Source organism: Lepidochelys kempii, chromosome 1 (genome assembly GCF_965140285.1).
Source record: "Lepidochelys kempii isolate rLepKem1 chromosome 1, rLepKem1.hap1, whole genome shotgun sequence".
NCBI classification, from domain to species: domain Eukaryota; kingdom Metazoa; phylum Chordata; order Testudines; family Cheloniidae; genus Lepidochelys; species Lepidochelys kempii.
In genome coordinates this window covers 274,043,752-274,061,732 of record NC_136380.1, presented here as the reverse complement: position 1 = coordinate 274,061,732, position 17,981 = coordinate 274,043,752, and the positions used below count along the sequence as shown (strand labels likewise).

Here is a 17,981-nt window from a genome sequence, read left to right as displayed (position 1 = left end):
ATTGCTATGTAGACATACCCTTAAGGAGCTACAATAATTTTTAATCTGAGGTCTGCGTGTAGTGTCCTGAATCACAAATAAAAATGTGTGTTGGCACTAGAAGCTTGATAATGGGTATAACGCGTCTTAAGACTTCATAGAATTTTATTTCTGAAATATCTGCACATTACTTAATAGAGTCTCCATGCAAAGGGGTCTAGAATACCATTAAATCCATTTAAGAATATGCCAGGATTTATGAGAGATCATGAATATGACTGAGTGAAGACAATGTACTCATATCATGGCAGTGCATAAAATCTTTATTTAGAACAATAAAGTATATGTATATAATGTAATTCCATTTTCAAACCAGTATAAAAAAGGATCAGGGTATACATCTATTTTTAAGAGGACATATATATACACACACATATCACATTTTATAAACCTTGTTGCTTAACCTTTCAGTCAGAATGTAACTATGCAAGATTGTGTTGTTATTTACACCAAAATATACAAACTCTCTCACATGACGCAACCACCAATGTCTGTGCCTCTGTCTCTAAAGAGTCTGAAATCTCCACATCCCAACTATTTGCTAATATAATAGCAACATGCCAGTATTACTGTACATCTATTTTAAATACATAGTTGAATCAACTTCGATCTGGAGAAAATTTCTGGATAATTCTTAAATGCAAATCTCATTGAAAATAGCTAGAGTAGTACACTGTTAACTTTTCAAATTAACAGTTGTGTTGTGTGTGCTGAGCAGTTTCACTATTACAAATGGATAGCAACAGAAAATACACAGGTGGTGAAGATCAGAGTCTAGAAAATGTGCAAGTTTAAGATGTTTTTATACATGTCCCATGGAAGAGCACATTAGTTTTTAAAAGCTCTTATAAAATGACTTCATGACTAAATAAGTACCATTAATTTATTCAAGTAAACACACTTCTAAAAGAGCACATTGAATTTTGCAGTATACCATTAGCTGCTTTTTATTCTCACAAAGCTGCTATTAATAGCATGCAAAGTTCAGCTTCTCCCAAGGAAACTTCCAAATGTTTCTTCCTTACAAAATCCACTGAGATCTGAGAATAATTTAGGTTGACTTTAATACAACAAAGCACTCCATTTTAATAAATGGACACTCATTTTCTAATCACAACAAGACAAGGTCTGACCCTTCCTAAAAATGAAGGATTTTAACATTTATTTGTACTCAGGAATTGCACAACTACTTACAAGATAGGCAAAAGTAATTAAGGGCCTCCTTCTGCCACCATTACTCCCACTGAGTAGCAACTTACTCCAGCAGTGGTCCCAGTGATATCAACTGCTTTTTGTAAATTGGCAGATGACTGACACCATGCATGGAGTAAATTCTACACAACAGGTAGCAGAATCAGGCCCTTTATAACAATTTACATATATATCTTATTAGATTTCCAAATGCCAAACAATCTACCCTATTTAGAAATATTTAAATTTATTCAGGTTTGTGATACTCCTCTCAGAAGGCCCAAACACCTGGTAAGTCGGATAAAAATGAAGGAAAAGCCATGAGCTGTCAAATTGATTATCCAGCTCAAATGCTTCACGTGATGCTATTGCACTTTGTGCTAATGGATGTTTCCATTCCAAATGAGAACAATTATGATTGTGTAAACTTTGTGTTGTCAGAAGGATTGTACATGGGTGCTGTTTCAGGGATACATGAATGTCATTCAGCCTCAAATTTACCTTGTTCTGTGGCAAAGATGAATGTGTGTGGCATTGTTATAAACCCCGTCTTATAACTAAGCTTTAAGACTGTTACTGTTTAGTAGCATTGCATTTGGAGGCAAATTTTATATCAATTTATAAATGCACTATTCATTGTTATCAAGGGTAAAATGAACTCAACAAAAAACTGTAATTTGAACTTCAAAGCCTAATTTGAGACACATCAAGATGTATTACTCCAAATGCTTCATGTTTTATTACTGTTAATTTTCCTCAAATATTCAGTTTGGAAAAATAGCATCTTTATGAACAATTAAGGTAGTTGAATAACATTGGGTTTTGTTCCATTACAGAAGCTAAGAAAACCGCTACAAGATTCCAAATGCATTCAGTTTTCTTGAGAAAATACTGTAGATTGCAGCAACTGGGAAATGTTTATTGTCTAACATTTTTGTCAAGTGTTCAGTGATATTTGTTGCCATTTATTATGGGCACATTTCCTCTATCTCAACACAACCAGTAAGGGGCAAGCAGAGCCCTGAATGCGGTTATTTTTTTAATCCTGCTTCTGCAGGACCCACTCTCACCTGCTCCCGCATTGTTTCTTGCATTTTTTATTCCACTCCCACCCTCAAAAACCTTAGATTCTGCAAATCTTGTGTGAGAGAGATTCCCTCCAAGCTATTAAAACAAACAACAGTGGGTTAACACACACACACAAAATTCAGACAATTTTTAACCACTAAAAGAATAAAACAAAGCTTGCTTAAACCATGTGAAAATACATTTAACTCCTGTTATAATAGACATCAAATCTTTCTATCCCTTGCTTAAATTTAAGCATTAAAACCTTTATTTAAAATAAAAAGAAACTTGCTTTACATTGCTGAAATTCTATTTATTCCAAACTGACGAGATATTTAGTGTTTTCCCACAAATTATGACAGTCTTTTTTTTTTTTTGGCCCACCCAATCCTTCCAGCAACAAAGGACATTTTACCCACTCCTGCTATTATGGCAGCGGGTTCTGCAGGATCCTAGTCCCGCTGCGGGGCTCTAGGTGCAAGTTCCCAAACAAACATTCGGTCATGCTAAGATTCAAAAAGTGGAACTTTTAAAGTAGGCATCAAATACTAGTCTAAGGGACCAGTAAATACAGGCACATACATTATTGTGTCACACTAAGCTGCTACAGATGGAGAATTCTACTGCTTGGTTTTCCGTAGTGCTAAAAGTTGCCAAGGGTTTGATTTTTAGAGGTGCTGAACTTCTCCCATTTATTTCAATTGAAATGGTAGATGCTCCAGCACCTAATGAAAGTCAGGATATTAGGGCCCAATTCTGACTTACACAAAAGCCTCTTTGACCTGCTGTAAGGACAGATCCTCAGCTGTTGTAAATTATCATAGCTCCATTGACTTTAATAGAGCTATGACAGTTTACACCGGCTGAGGATCACTGCTAAAACACTGAAAACTGGACTTAGTGTAAATGAAAACTAGACCTAACGGGCAAATTTTGACCCCACTGAAATCAATAGGAGTTTGCCACTGACTTGCCAAGTTTCCACCCAAAGTGTCTCTACATGTCTGTAATCTCCATCACTGACCATAATACTTTTTGTACATTGTGGCACTCAAATGTCTTAATAATTACTTGACCCTATATATAGCAAATTCCTTTGACATATAGTTCATAGCAGATTAAGGAAATAACTAAAGCATCCATGAGTTCTTTTAAAAGTTTAAATAAAAGTACATCTAAGATATAGTGAGCTTTATGAAGACATTAAAACAAAATATTTTAGACATATTTGAATTAAAACTGTTATTGGGTTAATAGTCAGCTGTTAGGCAGTTTGTCATTTGGGGTGAGACATTCCTACTTTCTGCAGCAGACAACTTTAAAATAGATAAGTAGTTTATCTGGAAAGAGCCTGTACAAATGGGATGCATAAAACGCATATTGCAAGTTTCAGTATAGTATTTTTAGTGCCTCCTTAAAAATGCATGCCTGAAAAAGACTTAATTTTTTATCAGTTTTGTTTCTGTAGTCCATGTATTTAATAATAGCAGTAGACACTGAGGACAACCAGAAATAAAGCTTTCATACCTTGACTAGATTTCATCTTAAAAAAAAAAAAAGAAAAAAAAAGAAAAGGAGAATGCCAGATTAAAAAATAAAACATTATTAGTAATTTAAAACACAATACAAATAGCTTTTACTGTATGTCAGCAGTAATTAATAAATTCATTCTCAGTATCTTCCACATTTCCTACATCTTATACAAGCCAAGGAATCAGTGGCATGCATCATCAATATTTAGAAAAGGTTTCTTGCGTTTAGTGTTATTTCAGATGTTGAATGCAATTCAAATTCTTTGTTTCCCCTCCCCATTCTATGGCTGGAATGTTAACTGGAGTCTTCACACATCCAACAGTTTCTTCTAATGCTGTCAAAGCTCCATCCTGCTACCGTCACTTCCGCTTTACTTCTTTTTGATCCATTCTTTGCTTCTCCTAAATGGAGACCACCAGCCCAAACAAGTTCTGTGGAGGATTTTTGAGATGGACATACATCCACCTGGCACAAGACAGAGACCACCTCTCATTTTACATATGACCTTTGCTAGATATTAAACCAGTTTCTTAGAAGTGAAAGGGTAGCACACTGGTCCATTGCACCACCTGACTGGCAAGTTTTTTACAACAGTACTGCAGAGTATGTTTTTGTATCCATTTCTGCATTTTCTTTTTCAATTCAGAGTACTCCATTTGTAGGCATCAGGGTAAGCAAGAGGACACAGGATGTAAATTAAGAATACAATCTTCCTTATGACTTTCAAAGATTACATGTATCTGGCGGCATTTGAAAGAAAGATGTCTTTTGTTCAGGCCATGTACTTCCTTTGCCAGAATCAGCTGTAAGGACTATACAGTTACAATTCCACACAAGGTAGGTATTTGAATAACATACAGTCCTGCTCACAGCATACTCTTCTTGATGCTATTCAATTCAGTGTTGGTTTCACAGTAACACACACACACACACTTCGCCCTCATCTCTTTGAATCGATATGGATCCTAGGCAGCAACCAATGCAGACTCAGTCTGTCACTCCAGAAGGAATATGAATATGCTTAAAGTTGCTTCATTTATGAAGCAAACATGGAACTGTTGGCTGCCTGGGGGTGGGGGGGAAAGAAAATTGTATTTTTGCTGGTTTCTCATACTCATTAATAAGTAGTAGAAGCCTAGCAGAGAAATATAATACTTTCTTTATAGAAATAAATAATGAAATAACTTGTATGTACATTCTTTCATCCCAAAGCACATTGCCAAACATTTTTAAAGGGGCCCCAATTAGAGTTAATGTACAATTCCTCTAGCTTCCCAATCCTGGGCACAGAATGCATTTAGACCCTGTTCCTGCATACACACACGAGTAGTCCTGTTGAATTTAAAGGGACTGCTCATATGTGTATTTGCAGGATTGTTGTACAGTTGCAGTACAGGGAAGCCTTAACAATAGAGCTTTTAAAAAAAGTTAAAATGAAAGGCAAGCTGGTCTTCTAGAGTAAATTAATTGGTTATGGAAATCATGTAGTCAAAGCAAAATATTTTGGCATTTTCTTTTACAGTATTGTTTGAAAATAAAATCCATGTGCTTTTTTCTCCCACACAACTAGGTGGCCAAGTTAATACCAATATGATACTAATGCTTCATGAATGAAGGTCCTGGATAAATATAGAGTTTGACAATGATGCAGAACAGTCCAATAGCTTAGCAGTATAGTATTTCATATCTGGAATCACATCAGTATATTCTGTAAATATTCTTCCCCTGTGGAACGTTTTCCCTACTTTCTGTTATTTCCCCCACTCATCTATTGCATTCAGGATAATATATTTATATTATAAACTATTCTGAGACAGCCTGTCTCTTCATGATATAGCACTGCAGCTGAAGAGGGACTTGGGGAGTGAGGGTTGGAAATTTTCAATGAAGGGCCTATGACTTCAATTGGCTGTCACACCAAAGGAGGAAGTGAGAGCTGTCCCTCATTTTGGGATCTTTGTCTCCCACTGTGATATTGAGAGGGCTGGCTGCAAGTTAAATAACTAAATTCAGAACACAGGATAATTATATGTGCAATAAGACTGTCTTACAAGTAGGCTAAGCTGACTAATACAAAGTTAGCTTTAGATGTGGCTTCACAGAATAGACACCGTAAATTTCAGCTGACAAAATTTATGAAGTTTGTGGTAGGAATCTGTCATACTGTCATGTTTAAGGACTTACCAGTACATGAAAACAGTAACAGTGTTGGAAAAAAGCAACAGTTACACTTGTAAGAGCTCTTTTTCTCTTTGCTGCAACATACTGGAAGACATAAAATAAATTTATTTCCATTGTGCTAAAATTTCAGGGAATGGTGGCAATTAATGGCTGCATCTGCTAGTTAAAATAAATACATTAACAAGCATCACCACAGTGTTTGCGGTCAAATAGTGTTTGAGCACTAATAAGTGCTACTTAATTACAGTAGAAGATCAAAACTTTGTGATGGGATGGTAGGAGAAAATATTGACAGGTTTCAGAGTAACAGCCGTGTTAGTCTGTATTCGCAAAAAGAAAAGGAGTACTTGTGGCACCTTAGAGACTAACCAATTTATTTGAGCATAAGCTTTCGTGAGCTACAGCTCACTTTAGATAAGCTATTACCAGCAGGAGAGTGGGGTGGGAGGAGGTATTGTTTCATGGTCTCTGTGTATATAATGTCTTCTGCAATTTCCACAGTATGCTTCCGATGAAGTGAGCTGTAGCTCACGAAAGCTTATGCTCAAATAAATTGGTTAGTCTCTAAAGTGCTACAAGTACTCCTTTTCTTTTTAGGAGAAAATATTGTATATGTTTAAAAAGACTTGATGGGGAAAACAGCCAATTTGAATTTTTTGGAGAGGTAGTCTCTTGCATTGAACTGTGTCTCAATTTTTTTCATTCTACCTGTGGTGTCAAGGGGAAGATGTTCAGCTTTATTAGTCACTGTACTAAAGTGGGATGAGTTTTTTGTTGCGAATGATATCTATATTAATGTAAGCCTTAATATGTTAACTAATCCTCCATGCATAGGCTGATGTTTATGAATTTGTTAGCCATTCTAAATTGTTTGAACACTCCGAAAATTTCAGTCTTTGGGTTCATAAAGTATGATTGGTCATCTAAGTCTGTGGAATTGTTTCTTCTCACTGATTGAATAAAAAAAAAAATAGTTAAGGAAGAGGGTAAAGATTTCAAGATGAACACACCTACCTGAATATTCACATGAATGTTAAATTTGAAGTTGGCTCATGTGAATTTTCACAATATTAATCCATGCTTCATAGCACAGTGAATGGCAAAATCGATTTCCAATTGCTGGTCTCTACATAAATCCAATCATATTTTGGGATTGGCTAGATACCACCCAGCTGCTCCCCTTCCTGTATGGCAGTCTTTCAGCACTGTTTTATCTCATAGGACTGATCATTTCCCCCTTCATTAGCAAATTCTACCTCCCTTGTGGAGTAAGCACAGAAGGAAGAAATAAAGTCATCTGCTGCTATCTACCAACCTCCCCTTACAGCTGTTGCTGCTACCAAAACCCCCCAGGGGAAGAGAGGCCATCATGACCTGCCTTCCCTTTCCCCATACTAAGAAACACTGGAACATCTGGGTCCTTCATTCAAGCAGCAGGAGGGCAGGAAGTTGTGAGGAGTGCACCATGGTCTCCGTCTGTAACAGAAAGGATAGGAGTACTTGTGGCACCTTAGAGACTAAAATTTATTTGAGCATAAGCTTTCGTGAGCTACAGCTCACTTCATGGGATGCATGCAGTGGAAAATACAGTGGGGAGATTTTATATACACAGAGAACATGAAACAATGGGTGTTACCATACACACTGTAATGAGAGTGATCAGCTAAGGTGAGCTATTACCAGCAGGAGAGAAAAAAAAAATATTTTTTGTAGTGATAATCAAGGTGGGCCATTTCCATTGTGTAACGACACATGCACTCCCAGTCTTTATTCAAGGCTAATGTAATGGTGTCCAGAGTTTGCGAATTAATTCCAATTCAGAAGGCTCTCATTGAAGTCTGTTTTTGCAGTTTTTTTTTGTTGAAGAATTGCAACTTTTAGGTCTGTAATTGAGTGACCAGAGAGATTGAAGTGTTCTCCGACTGGGTTATAGGTGAGGACAAAGCCCGTTGCCAACTGTGTCCACATATCTATTCACGGGACACCATCATAGGGCCTAATCACATCAGCCACACTATCAGAGGCTCATTCACCTGCACATCTACCAATGTGATATATTGCATCATGTGCCAGCAATGCCCCTCTGCTATGTACATTGGCCAAACCAGACAGTCTCCGCGTAAAAGAATAAATGGACACAAATTAGATGTCAGGAATTATAACATTCAAAAACCAGTAGGAGAAACTATTTCCCCGTGTTTATTTTTCCCCCCTACTGTTCCTCACACGTTCTTGTCAACTGCTGGAAATGGCCCACCTTGATTATCACTACAGAAGGTTTTTTTTCCCTCTCCTGCTGGTAATAGCTCACCTTACCTGATCACTCATTACAGTGTGTATGGTAACACCCATGGTTTCATGTTCTCTGTGTATATAAAATCTCCCCACTGTATTTTCCACTGCATGCATCCGATGAAGTGAGCTGTAGCTCATGAAAGCTTATGCTCAAATACATTTGATAGTCTCTTAGATGCCACAAGTACTCCTTTTCTGTTTGCGGATACAGACTAACACGGCTGCTACTCAGAAAGGAGAGGGGCATCTCTCCTCCCCCAGGGGAAAGCTGACATGCAGACAGTATCTTTTCTCCACCGTCTTCTACTACATAGAGGGAAAATTATTGATAGAAGAAGGGGAAGTTAGTCTGAAGAGATGAGCCTTTTCTGTCTCAGTACTGACAACTAGAGGTGAAGATGAAGGATAATCATATATGATGAAGGGATGTGATCCCAGGTGGTCTCCCTTGGGCCTACAAGTCTTTCATTTTTAATCTGCTACAGAAGGAATATTAAATCCATCTTATTCCGCAAAAGATCCCCTTTGAAGGGAAGTTGCTACCACAGGAAGCAGATTTTGCCATTTGCTGAGAATTCAGTAGCTGAACTCCCTCCCTTGACATTACAAGTATGGAACTTCTCCCTGGCTTCTGAGTGATTAACCTTTCAACAATAATGTTCTCCTAATGGAGTTTTTTTGTATCCAGAAAAAACATACGTACATTTAGAGTAGCAGCACACTTTAAGGGACATACTCTGGGCACAAATTCTATCCAATACATTTTTATGACAAGAATCTTGGTAATATGCACTTTTTTTTTTTGTTTCCAAGTGCACCTTTCAGACAACAAGAGAAACCATTAAGAAACAGAAAAATGATACATCTCATCTTTGAAAAATCAAGTATGTAAAGACTTCAGTGAAGCAAAATACCTTATCTCATTATCCTCTTGACAGTTATTACACTGTGCTGTTTCATCACTTTCTGGTCTGGGTGTGCGATGTGTTTTCTACGAGGGAAGTGCATCAGATATAATTACTGTATAGTGACACTTTAAAAAAAATAACCAAAACAAATGATAATTATTCATTTAAGTCTCCCTTTCTATTTTCAGTATCAATATGTTCTTGTACCAGATAAATCAAATCTCGCTTTCAGATGCTCACATGCATCCCACTGAAGTCAAGCAGAGTTATGCATGCAAGTGTGATAGCAGAATTTATATGTATTTTATATTCAATGAAGTGTTATGTTTTTAACCAAGTACAATACCAGGTTAATAGCTCCTAATTGTTAGAGTGTGAGAACCAGTCCTACAAAATCAACTGGAACTCCTTGTGTGAGCAAGATTACTCCTCTAAAGCTGTGCAGGATTGGAACCTATAGAAACTTAAATCTGATCTACTGTTAAATGTTTTGCTGGGACAGCTATGTCATTAGGAGTGTGATAAAAATCATACCCCTAACTGATGGGGCTATGCTGGCAAAATCCCCAGTAAGACACAGTGATGCTGGCAAAAATGTTTTTTTGCCAGTATAGTTTACATAATTTGGGAACTGTTATAATCTATACCAGTAAAATAATTTTGTGCATCTGCTAGGTGGGTTTGCTGGTATAACTTTTTGACCAACTTGAATAACCTGGCACTCAGCACCAGTTACAGCCCCTGCTCTACTCCCAGCTGTAGATGGCCTTGCCGGTGCCATCCTCTTTTGGTGCAAATATGACGGGCTTGTGCCAAAGCCCCCTAGTGGGCATGCATCCTCCGATGTCGGCAGGCATATCTGCAATATACCGTGACAGTGTATTCAATTGTAGCGGGGATCTGCAGTAATTCATCAAAATTGCAATCTGGAATGTTGCAACTCTTTACAGGTGTGGTCATCAGGTCACTGTCTCAGGTGAAATCAATCATCTTGGCATATCAATCACAGGCCTAATGGAAGCAAGGCTGATAGATCATGGAAGCCATGAGGTGGAAGATTCTTTATTTCTGTATTCCGGCAGCCCCAACCACTTACATGGGGTAGCACTACTACTGCGAGGCGAGACCATGTCCTCCTTGATAACCTGGATGCCTGTGTCATCTCGATTACTTATTGCACGTCTTAAACATCGGCATGGTCACCTCGCTGTCATAGTCGTCTGTGCACCGACAGAGGAATCTGTTGATTTAGTCAAAGGTCATTTCTACAATCAGTTGGAATCTCTAGTACACACCGTCCCTCCACATAATAATCTCATGATCCTGGGAAACCTAAATGCAGTTATTGGCTCCCTGCGAATTGGGCTTGAATGGGTTATTGGTCTTTACGGTTCACGTACACCCAGTGATAACTCTTGCCGCTTGCTCACATTCTGCGCCTCTCAGAACCTTTCCATTCTTGGGTCATGGTTCAAGTGGTGATGCATATACCAGATGTCATGGATCTCTCACTATGGCATCTCTCAGAAGTAGTTGGATGACATCATCCCACGTGTGATAGGTGTCTCTTCACCTCCTGTAGAGTATTTGGTGGTGCATAATATGCTATGAACACAGACCACCACCCAGTGGTTGCCCGCATGGCACTGACTCTCCGACAAGCAGGTAAGCCCTCTGCGATGATGAAGAAATTTGACATTGATGCACTTCTCCATGTGCCGGTTTAGCCAACAGGTTTTGCAGCGACGTCAGCAATAGATTCTCTTCTTTAGCTGACCTGCCAGACAATATCAAGGTTGCCTGGTCTCTGCTCACCTCCATCCTCCACCAATCTGCTAAGCCGACGATTAGCTATAGGTAGGATGACCGTATTTCCCTATGCTGAATATGGGATACCTCGTAAAATTACTCGCCCACCGAGTTCAACGGCAATCAATCAGAACTATGCAGTACAAACGTTCACATTAACATCAAGTTGCTTGTGCCCATTAAAAAGAAATGCTGCGTAGCTGGATTCTTTTAATTTACGTTCTTATCTCTAAGGCTTTAGGGTTCACACAGGAAGAGGTGACACCCCCCCCCCCATACATCTCTCTTTCACACACAGGGGGATTGACTGACCTGAGCCTCCCTTCCTGGTGTTCCCCACCCTCCATGCCTGGCTGGGCCCCCTGGAATGGACCAGCCTCTCCTGGTACCTGTAGCCGCATCTTCCTGAGGCGGCATGGGGTGGGGGGCACACAGGGTCACATGCTCCCCCGCCCCAGATTTCTGCCTGGGTTCACACCAGAATGTGGCCAACAGCAGCCTTTCAGCACTGTGCTGGGGGAGGGATGACCTGGTCCGTGTCTTTGCAGAGCTCATCTCTTCTTTCCTCCTCTCCTCCCTCTCCCATGTGGCTGGAAGCAGCTTGTCTCTTTCTGCCCACAGAATGTCGAAAGGCAGCTAACATCACCAGGCTGCTGCTGGCCACTGACATAACCCAGCTGCCTCCTGTCCCACGGGCTACAGTGCAGGCAGGAAAAGGTTAAGCCCCAAGGATGCACAGTGCTCCAGTGCCCAGGGAACCTGACTGCAGGGGCTTCAGCGAATATGGCCAGAGAGGTGGCTCATCAGGGGAGGGTGCCTAGGGGACAGAGCAGCCCCACGCTTCCTGGGGGTAAGACCTAGGCTGGGGGGGGGGGGGGTGAAGAGGGTGCTAAAATCCTGCCTCGGGGGCTGCTGTGGAGCCTGCAGATTTGGGGCACGAACAGTCTGGAAATTGCTTCCCCCTGCCCCTCCAGAGCTTAGCTGAGAGGTGGAGAGGCTTCCCCATACCAGTGCTGTGTGGGGCTTTGGCACATGCAGGGCTTTGGTCCTCCTGGTCAGCGCCCCAGGCTGAAGGGTCTTGGGCTTTCTCAGAGTGCCTGCCCAACCAGAGGCAGTGGGGGAAGGAAGGAGCCTGCCAGCCGGGCTGTTGGTGAGCTGAGTGCTCCAACCAGGGGCTGGTTCTCTGCACAGTGCTGGGAGAGAGACACACCCTGCCTGGGGGGAAGGGGGGAGGGATATGGAGCAGCAGCAGAGCTGGTGGTTGAAGGGGCAAAGCAGTGAGAGGACAGCAAGAGGGGAAGCACGTAAAGAGTCAATAGTGGGCAGCAGAGACGACATGTAACCAGCCCCTGCCTGGCACCTGCTCACACTCACCAGCCACCACAGTTTACAGCACAGAGCCAGTACTGGCCGGAAACAGTATGTGGGGTAGTGTCCTGGGGGCTGTGCTGATGGACCAGCAGGGGGAGCCCGCACATTGCAGCCCCGCACATTGCGGCTTTGCCCCGTTCCCAGCCTTGCACACTCACCCCCCCAATGTCGGCCAGTGGACCCCTCCACTCACCGCTGGTGGGCGAGCAGCTAGCGAGCATGAACCAGCCAGCAGCAGAACCCACCAGTACTGATGGGTGGGGGACAGAAAATATGGGACAATTTGCCTGTTTTCTAAAAAAAGTCAGGACACCTGTAGGAGGGCTTAAAAACGGGACTGTCCCTTTAAAAGTGGGACGTCTAGCTATAGGCACTCAGCACGCTGACTCTGGCTATCAGAGCAGGCCTTCCAGACAATCAAATTGAAGGCCACAGTCTGCCAGCATAGCAATAAGCACACTTGTATTCAGCTGAAGCGAAAGTTTAACACCCTGTCACACTGCAATCATGAGGCATATTATAACCAAGTGGCGGATGATGTCTCCCCTGGCTAAGCCCAATTCAACTTAAAGCTGGCATTCTGTGCAATCTGCAACCTCAGTGGTCAAGAGGTAATCGCTACAAACGGCATCCTGAGGGACAGCCAAAGCCACCCATGTAAATCGGATGATGACATCCTCTCACGCTGCGTGGAACATTTTCACAGCACCCTGAACCACCCTCCAGCTGCTGCTTGTTTAGAGCTAGGAAATCTGGCAACCACTGTGATTTGGGACTGAGACACTTGCACCAATGTTGGATGAAGTGAAGAATGCCATCTGTAAACTGAAAAACGGACACGCAGCCAGCGCTGATGGCATCCCCCCCAGAGATGCTAAATTGTGCTATTGACCCTGTAGCAGAATCACTTCTGGCCATCTTTTCTCTGGTGTGGAGATATGGAACCTTGCCAGCTACCTGGAAGGACAGTATTGTGATCTCACTTTTGTAAGGGCAAGGGACCGCGCAGTGAATGTAAGAGCCACAGGCTGATCATCTTGTTGTCCATGCCAGGGAATGTGTGTATGTTCTGCTGGTGCATTTGGAGCCCCTGCTACATCAGAAGCATTGCCCCCAACAGTCAGGCTTTACGAGGAACAGGTCCACAATAGACATCATTTTGGCCCTCTGCTTGTTGTCGGAGCTACACCACGACTTCAAGAAGCCCACGCACATCACGCGTATTGATCTTAAGGCTGCATTTGAATCAGCTGACCAAGTCACACTATGGAAGGCCTTAAAAGGTGTACGTGTTCCTACCACTCTGCTGGACTTGATCAGAGAACTGCATAATGGAACCACTGCCAATGTACCTCTGGGGAATTGGATGTTGGCATCTTTTAAATCAGTATCTGGTGTCAGGCAGGGCTGCGTCTTAACCCCTGCACTCTTTTGTCAGGAAATGGATTTCATAATGCAACATTCCATCAGGTCAACAGGCAATAAGCTTGGTGATCTCTTGCTCTCAGACTTTGACTATGCTGATGATGTTGTTCTTCTAGAACAGAGCCCCAACAGGTTTTACGAGGCACTCCAGAAAATGGAAAAGAGTTCGCTAGGGTTGGCTTCCATGTTTCATGGTCAAAGACAAAGCTGCAAAATCTAGGACCAAGTCCACCAATCTCTTTGAACAATGAAACTGTCAAAGCTGTCTCCAGCTTTTGCTATTTGGGTTCTATACTCACCAGTTCCTCCAACTCTCACACAGAGGTTCTCCATTGGATTGGTATTGCAGCACTTGCCATGTGTCGTTTACTACAAATATGGAATCAAGATCATCTCAGGATGACCACAAAATTCAGGATCTATTAGAGCTGTATCCTCTCCGTACTGTTGTACGGCTGTGAAACATGGACAGTATGCTACTCAGACTGGGCAAAGCTGGAGGCTTTCCATAAAAAAAAAATGCCAATGTCGTATATTGGGAATAAAGTGGAATGACTTCATTTGTCTACTGGAACCATTGTCCACAGACAGTGTCTTATGCTTTTCAAACATATCACAAGAATGCCATAAGATGTTACAACAAATGAAGTTCTCAGCGTGGCTTGTAATATCTGGGATAAAATTCCACCAATGAGGGGTGGAGACAGCCCAGAGGCAGCCCCCTTATTACATGGGTTCATCAAGTCTGTTCTGATGTTGGACTCTTGGGCCATCAAGCCCTTGTGGCCACACAGGAACAGACCAAAAAAGGGCTAACAATTGCTACTGCGGACTATTCAGCTAAGTGTTGAAGAAGAGTAAACCCTTTCTAGTGCAGACAAGACCTCAATAAATGGAAAAGCACTACCACATCAAGACATAAATTGGGACAACTGGAAAGTTGTGGGAATTCTAGTTCCTAAATTTCAGGCCTAGAGTTATTGTGTTAGCACACCAACAGGCATTTTTTATTAGTATTATTAATTATTATTATTATTATTATTATTATTTGGAAGGAAGGGCAGGAGTGAGTTAGGAATTAAAAACAGAGATTCACTGATTATATATGTTTGAGAGTTACATAATTCAGTGAAGTTCAAATGATATGCCCCTAGTTTTTAAAATCAGGATACTTGTTTGCTTAGGGATAAAATGTAACCGGTCTCTGCCTACCCAGGTAAGTTTGAAAATTTCTCACCTTCCAGCAGACGGCTCCCAAAGTAAAGCCGATAAGAAGAGAAAACAATGACGGCAATGCTATGCTTATCCCTTTCAGGCTGGGGCTGCTAATGAAGTCGAGTGCCTCTTCTGTAATTAAAAGCAGGGTAAGTGAAGACAGATTTTATGGAAAAAATTTCTCTTCAGAGCAGCATTGTTAACAATAGCTAATTTATGTACATAAAATGACAACTCTCAGCATTCCAGGTAACTGAGATAAATACTTCCTTCAAAGTTTTTTTTTGGTTGGTTGGTTTTTTTATTGGCGGTGATATTCATGCCAAAAACTTACAGAAAATTTGAAGTGAGCTGTAGTCACGAAAGCTTATGCTCAAATAAATTTGTTAGTCTCTAAGGTGCTACAAGTACTCCTTTTCTTTTTGAGGAAATTTTTTGTTGCTACTGCACAAGTCCTATCCTTCATGCACACAAGCAATTTCCACTGATCTCAGCAGGAGTTATGTGTAGGCTGAGGCCAGAATTTGGACCCTTGGTTAGTTAGTTAAGGCAGGATATGAAAAATCCTGTGGGGGTAGCCTAGGATTCCACCTTCTAAACTGCAAATTGAGCTACAGGACACTTGATTTAAACAGCTTTAACCTAGCTTTACTTAGTATCAGGAACTGCAGCTCAAATGGTGCATTATCAGGATACATTGAAAACCTTAGACTGAGTATTGGAAAAGAAATGCTGTGGTTAGATAACAATAATATGCAGTTTATAAAATATAAGTCCTGTGTTTAATCATGATTCTGATCAAGACTGAACTCTACTAGAACCCTGCAGGTGTGTAAATACTAAAGGGAAATTTTAATCAAGCAGAACAGATACTCAATTATTACATTACTGAAAGAGTAGAGATTCTCTGGAGAAAGGAAGACAGGTAGATGCAGCAGACACAGTTATGTGGAACAGAGTGGGAACACTGAACACAGAACAAACTGGTTAATCTGAGGTCTGTGGCGGTTTTCCCTCCAAAGAATTTGCAGTTTCTGCTAGCTTAGTCTTCCAGTAAGTCTCTACTCCCTGTGCACATCTTTTATCAAGCCCTCCCACAATTCACAGAGTTTATGTAAGAATCTGGATTTGGGATGGGTTTGCTGATGTGCATTTCAGAGATTTAGGGCCATGACTCAACTAATAACTTAACCCCATATCTAGTACTAGACCTGAGGCGGTTTGGAACTAGAACTAGACCTCTTGAATACACATGAAAATAATTCATATCGCTGATTACACACAGATCTTATTTTTAGAAGTAATTCCAACATGGTTCTTGTGGTTTACTCAGGAAGAATGCAGACTTGCTTCTGCCCAGGGAAAGAAATCCATATTTTGTTCATTAGCCATATTTCCTTCTTGGACACTTTACAGTTATACAACTAGAGTATATAACTACCCAAAGCTATGGGCATTCCCATTTGTAAACACCTTACTCTTTTGACAAAGTTCCTCCACTGCCTTGGTGGGTCCTGCGCTTATTGGCAGATTTGCTTCCCTCAGAGATTCACAGCAGCCCTCAGTTTGGTCACTTTTGCTAGTGGCCAAACCTGCCATTCACTCAGCTAACCTCATCACTGGCCAGCATGGGGAAAGGGAGGAGAACAATCCCCACGGTCTCTGCTGACCCACCTAGTGGGTCAGGGGATAGGCCAGGGACCTTCCCCTTTGGTGGGACCCACAGTTCAGGTCACCTCCTCATCTCAAATATGGAGTTGAGGGGGGATGGGGGAACCCAGGCCTGCCCTCTACTCCAGGTTCCAGCCCAGGGCCCTGTGGATTGCAACTGTCTACAGTGTCTCTTGTAACAGCTACATGACAGCTCAACTCCCTTGGCTACTTCCCCATAGCCTCCTCCCAACACCTTCTTTATCCTCACTGCAGGATCTTCCTCCTGAAGCCTGATCATGCTTGTACTCCTCAATCCCTCAGCAGCATGCCTTCTCACTCCTTGCACCTCCTCCCCTAACTGATGGGAGATCCTTTTTAACCAGGTGTCCTGATTAGTCTGCCTGCCATAATTGATTCTAGTATGTTCTTAATTGGCTCCAGGTGTCTTAATTTGCTTGCCTGTCTTAATTGGTTCTAGCAGGTTCTTGATTGCTCTAGTGCAGCCCCTGCTCTGGTCACTCAGGGAACAGAACACTATTCAGCCAGTGGCCAGTATATATGCCTTAGACCAAACTCCTGTAACTCACTGGTCTGGGTCTGTCACACTCTGTATACTCCAGGAAAAATGAATAATCTTCAAAGGAAGGTATGTATGTTGTTGCAGATCTCAGAGAGCAGAGAAGTTATTTGATAACGTGTTACCTTAGTTACCATATATAACCTACTACAAATTCTCCACCTACTCTACAATGCCAGTCTCAGCACGCAAGGGCAAGTGTGTAGACTTTTACATAAAACACTTTTAACAAAAGTTATTCAAAGTATTCAGCTAGATACACAGATATCTAGTTAATTGCTACATTTTCACATTTGTTAATGTACATATTTCAACAAGTCTTTGGACCATAAACTAGCTTGACTTAAAATTAGACACTACTGATTGGAAAGTCTCATTTCTGATAAGAAGGCCTCAACATTCAGTTTTGCCTTCATTTAGCATTGACACAAACTTGAAAGGAATACTCAATTAGGTTTGTACCTGGGGAGGCAGGGCATATGGGACACTGTCTTCTAAATACATGTCAGGTCATGAAAAATTTTAACTCTTTTGTAAATTTGTTTAAGATCCTTTTGAGTTTATAGAAGGTGGTAGCTTTATTTCTGGTAATGTCTGCAGAGGGGTAGGTACTTCCAAAAAAAAAAAAAAGTAAAACCCTACCACATGATCCCTGCCCCTCCTGGAGAGAAGATATGGGGAATTGGTACAATATATGCAATTAGGTTCAGATGTTT

General features: G+C 41.3%; 1 protein-coding gene across 5 annotated transcripts in view; it reads right to left on the bottom strand.

Moving 5' to 3' along the window:
* Window positions 1–291: 291 nt before the first annotated feature.
* KITLG (KIT ligand) overlaps window positions 292–17,981 on the bottom strand; it is an 87,941-nt gene continuing 70,251 nt past the window's right edge. For 2 of the 5 annotated variants that reach the window (XM_073327582.2, XM_073327586.2), the window contains 3 exons: window positions 15,058–15,167; window positions 9,222–9,298; window positions 6,985–7,488 (listed from right to left, as the gene is read on the bottom strand). In XM_073327582.2, coding sequence (XP_073183683.1) covers window positions 7,407–7,488; window positions 9,222–9,298; window positions 15,058–15,167 — 269 coding nt within the window. In that variant the 3' untranslated portion in view covers window positions 6,985–7,406. Of the gene's footprint in view, window positions 4,898–6,015; window positions 6,097–6,614; window positions 6,963–6,984; window positions 7,489–9,221; window positions 9,299–15,057; window positions 15,168–17,981 lie in introns of those variants that run through there. The other 3 variants (XM_073327583.2, XM_073327584.2, XM_073327585.1) reach the window with 3 other exon arrangements.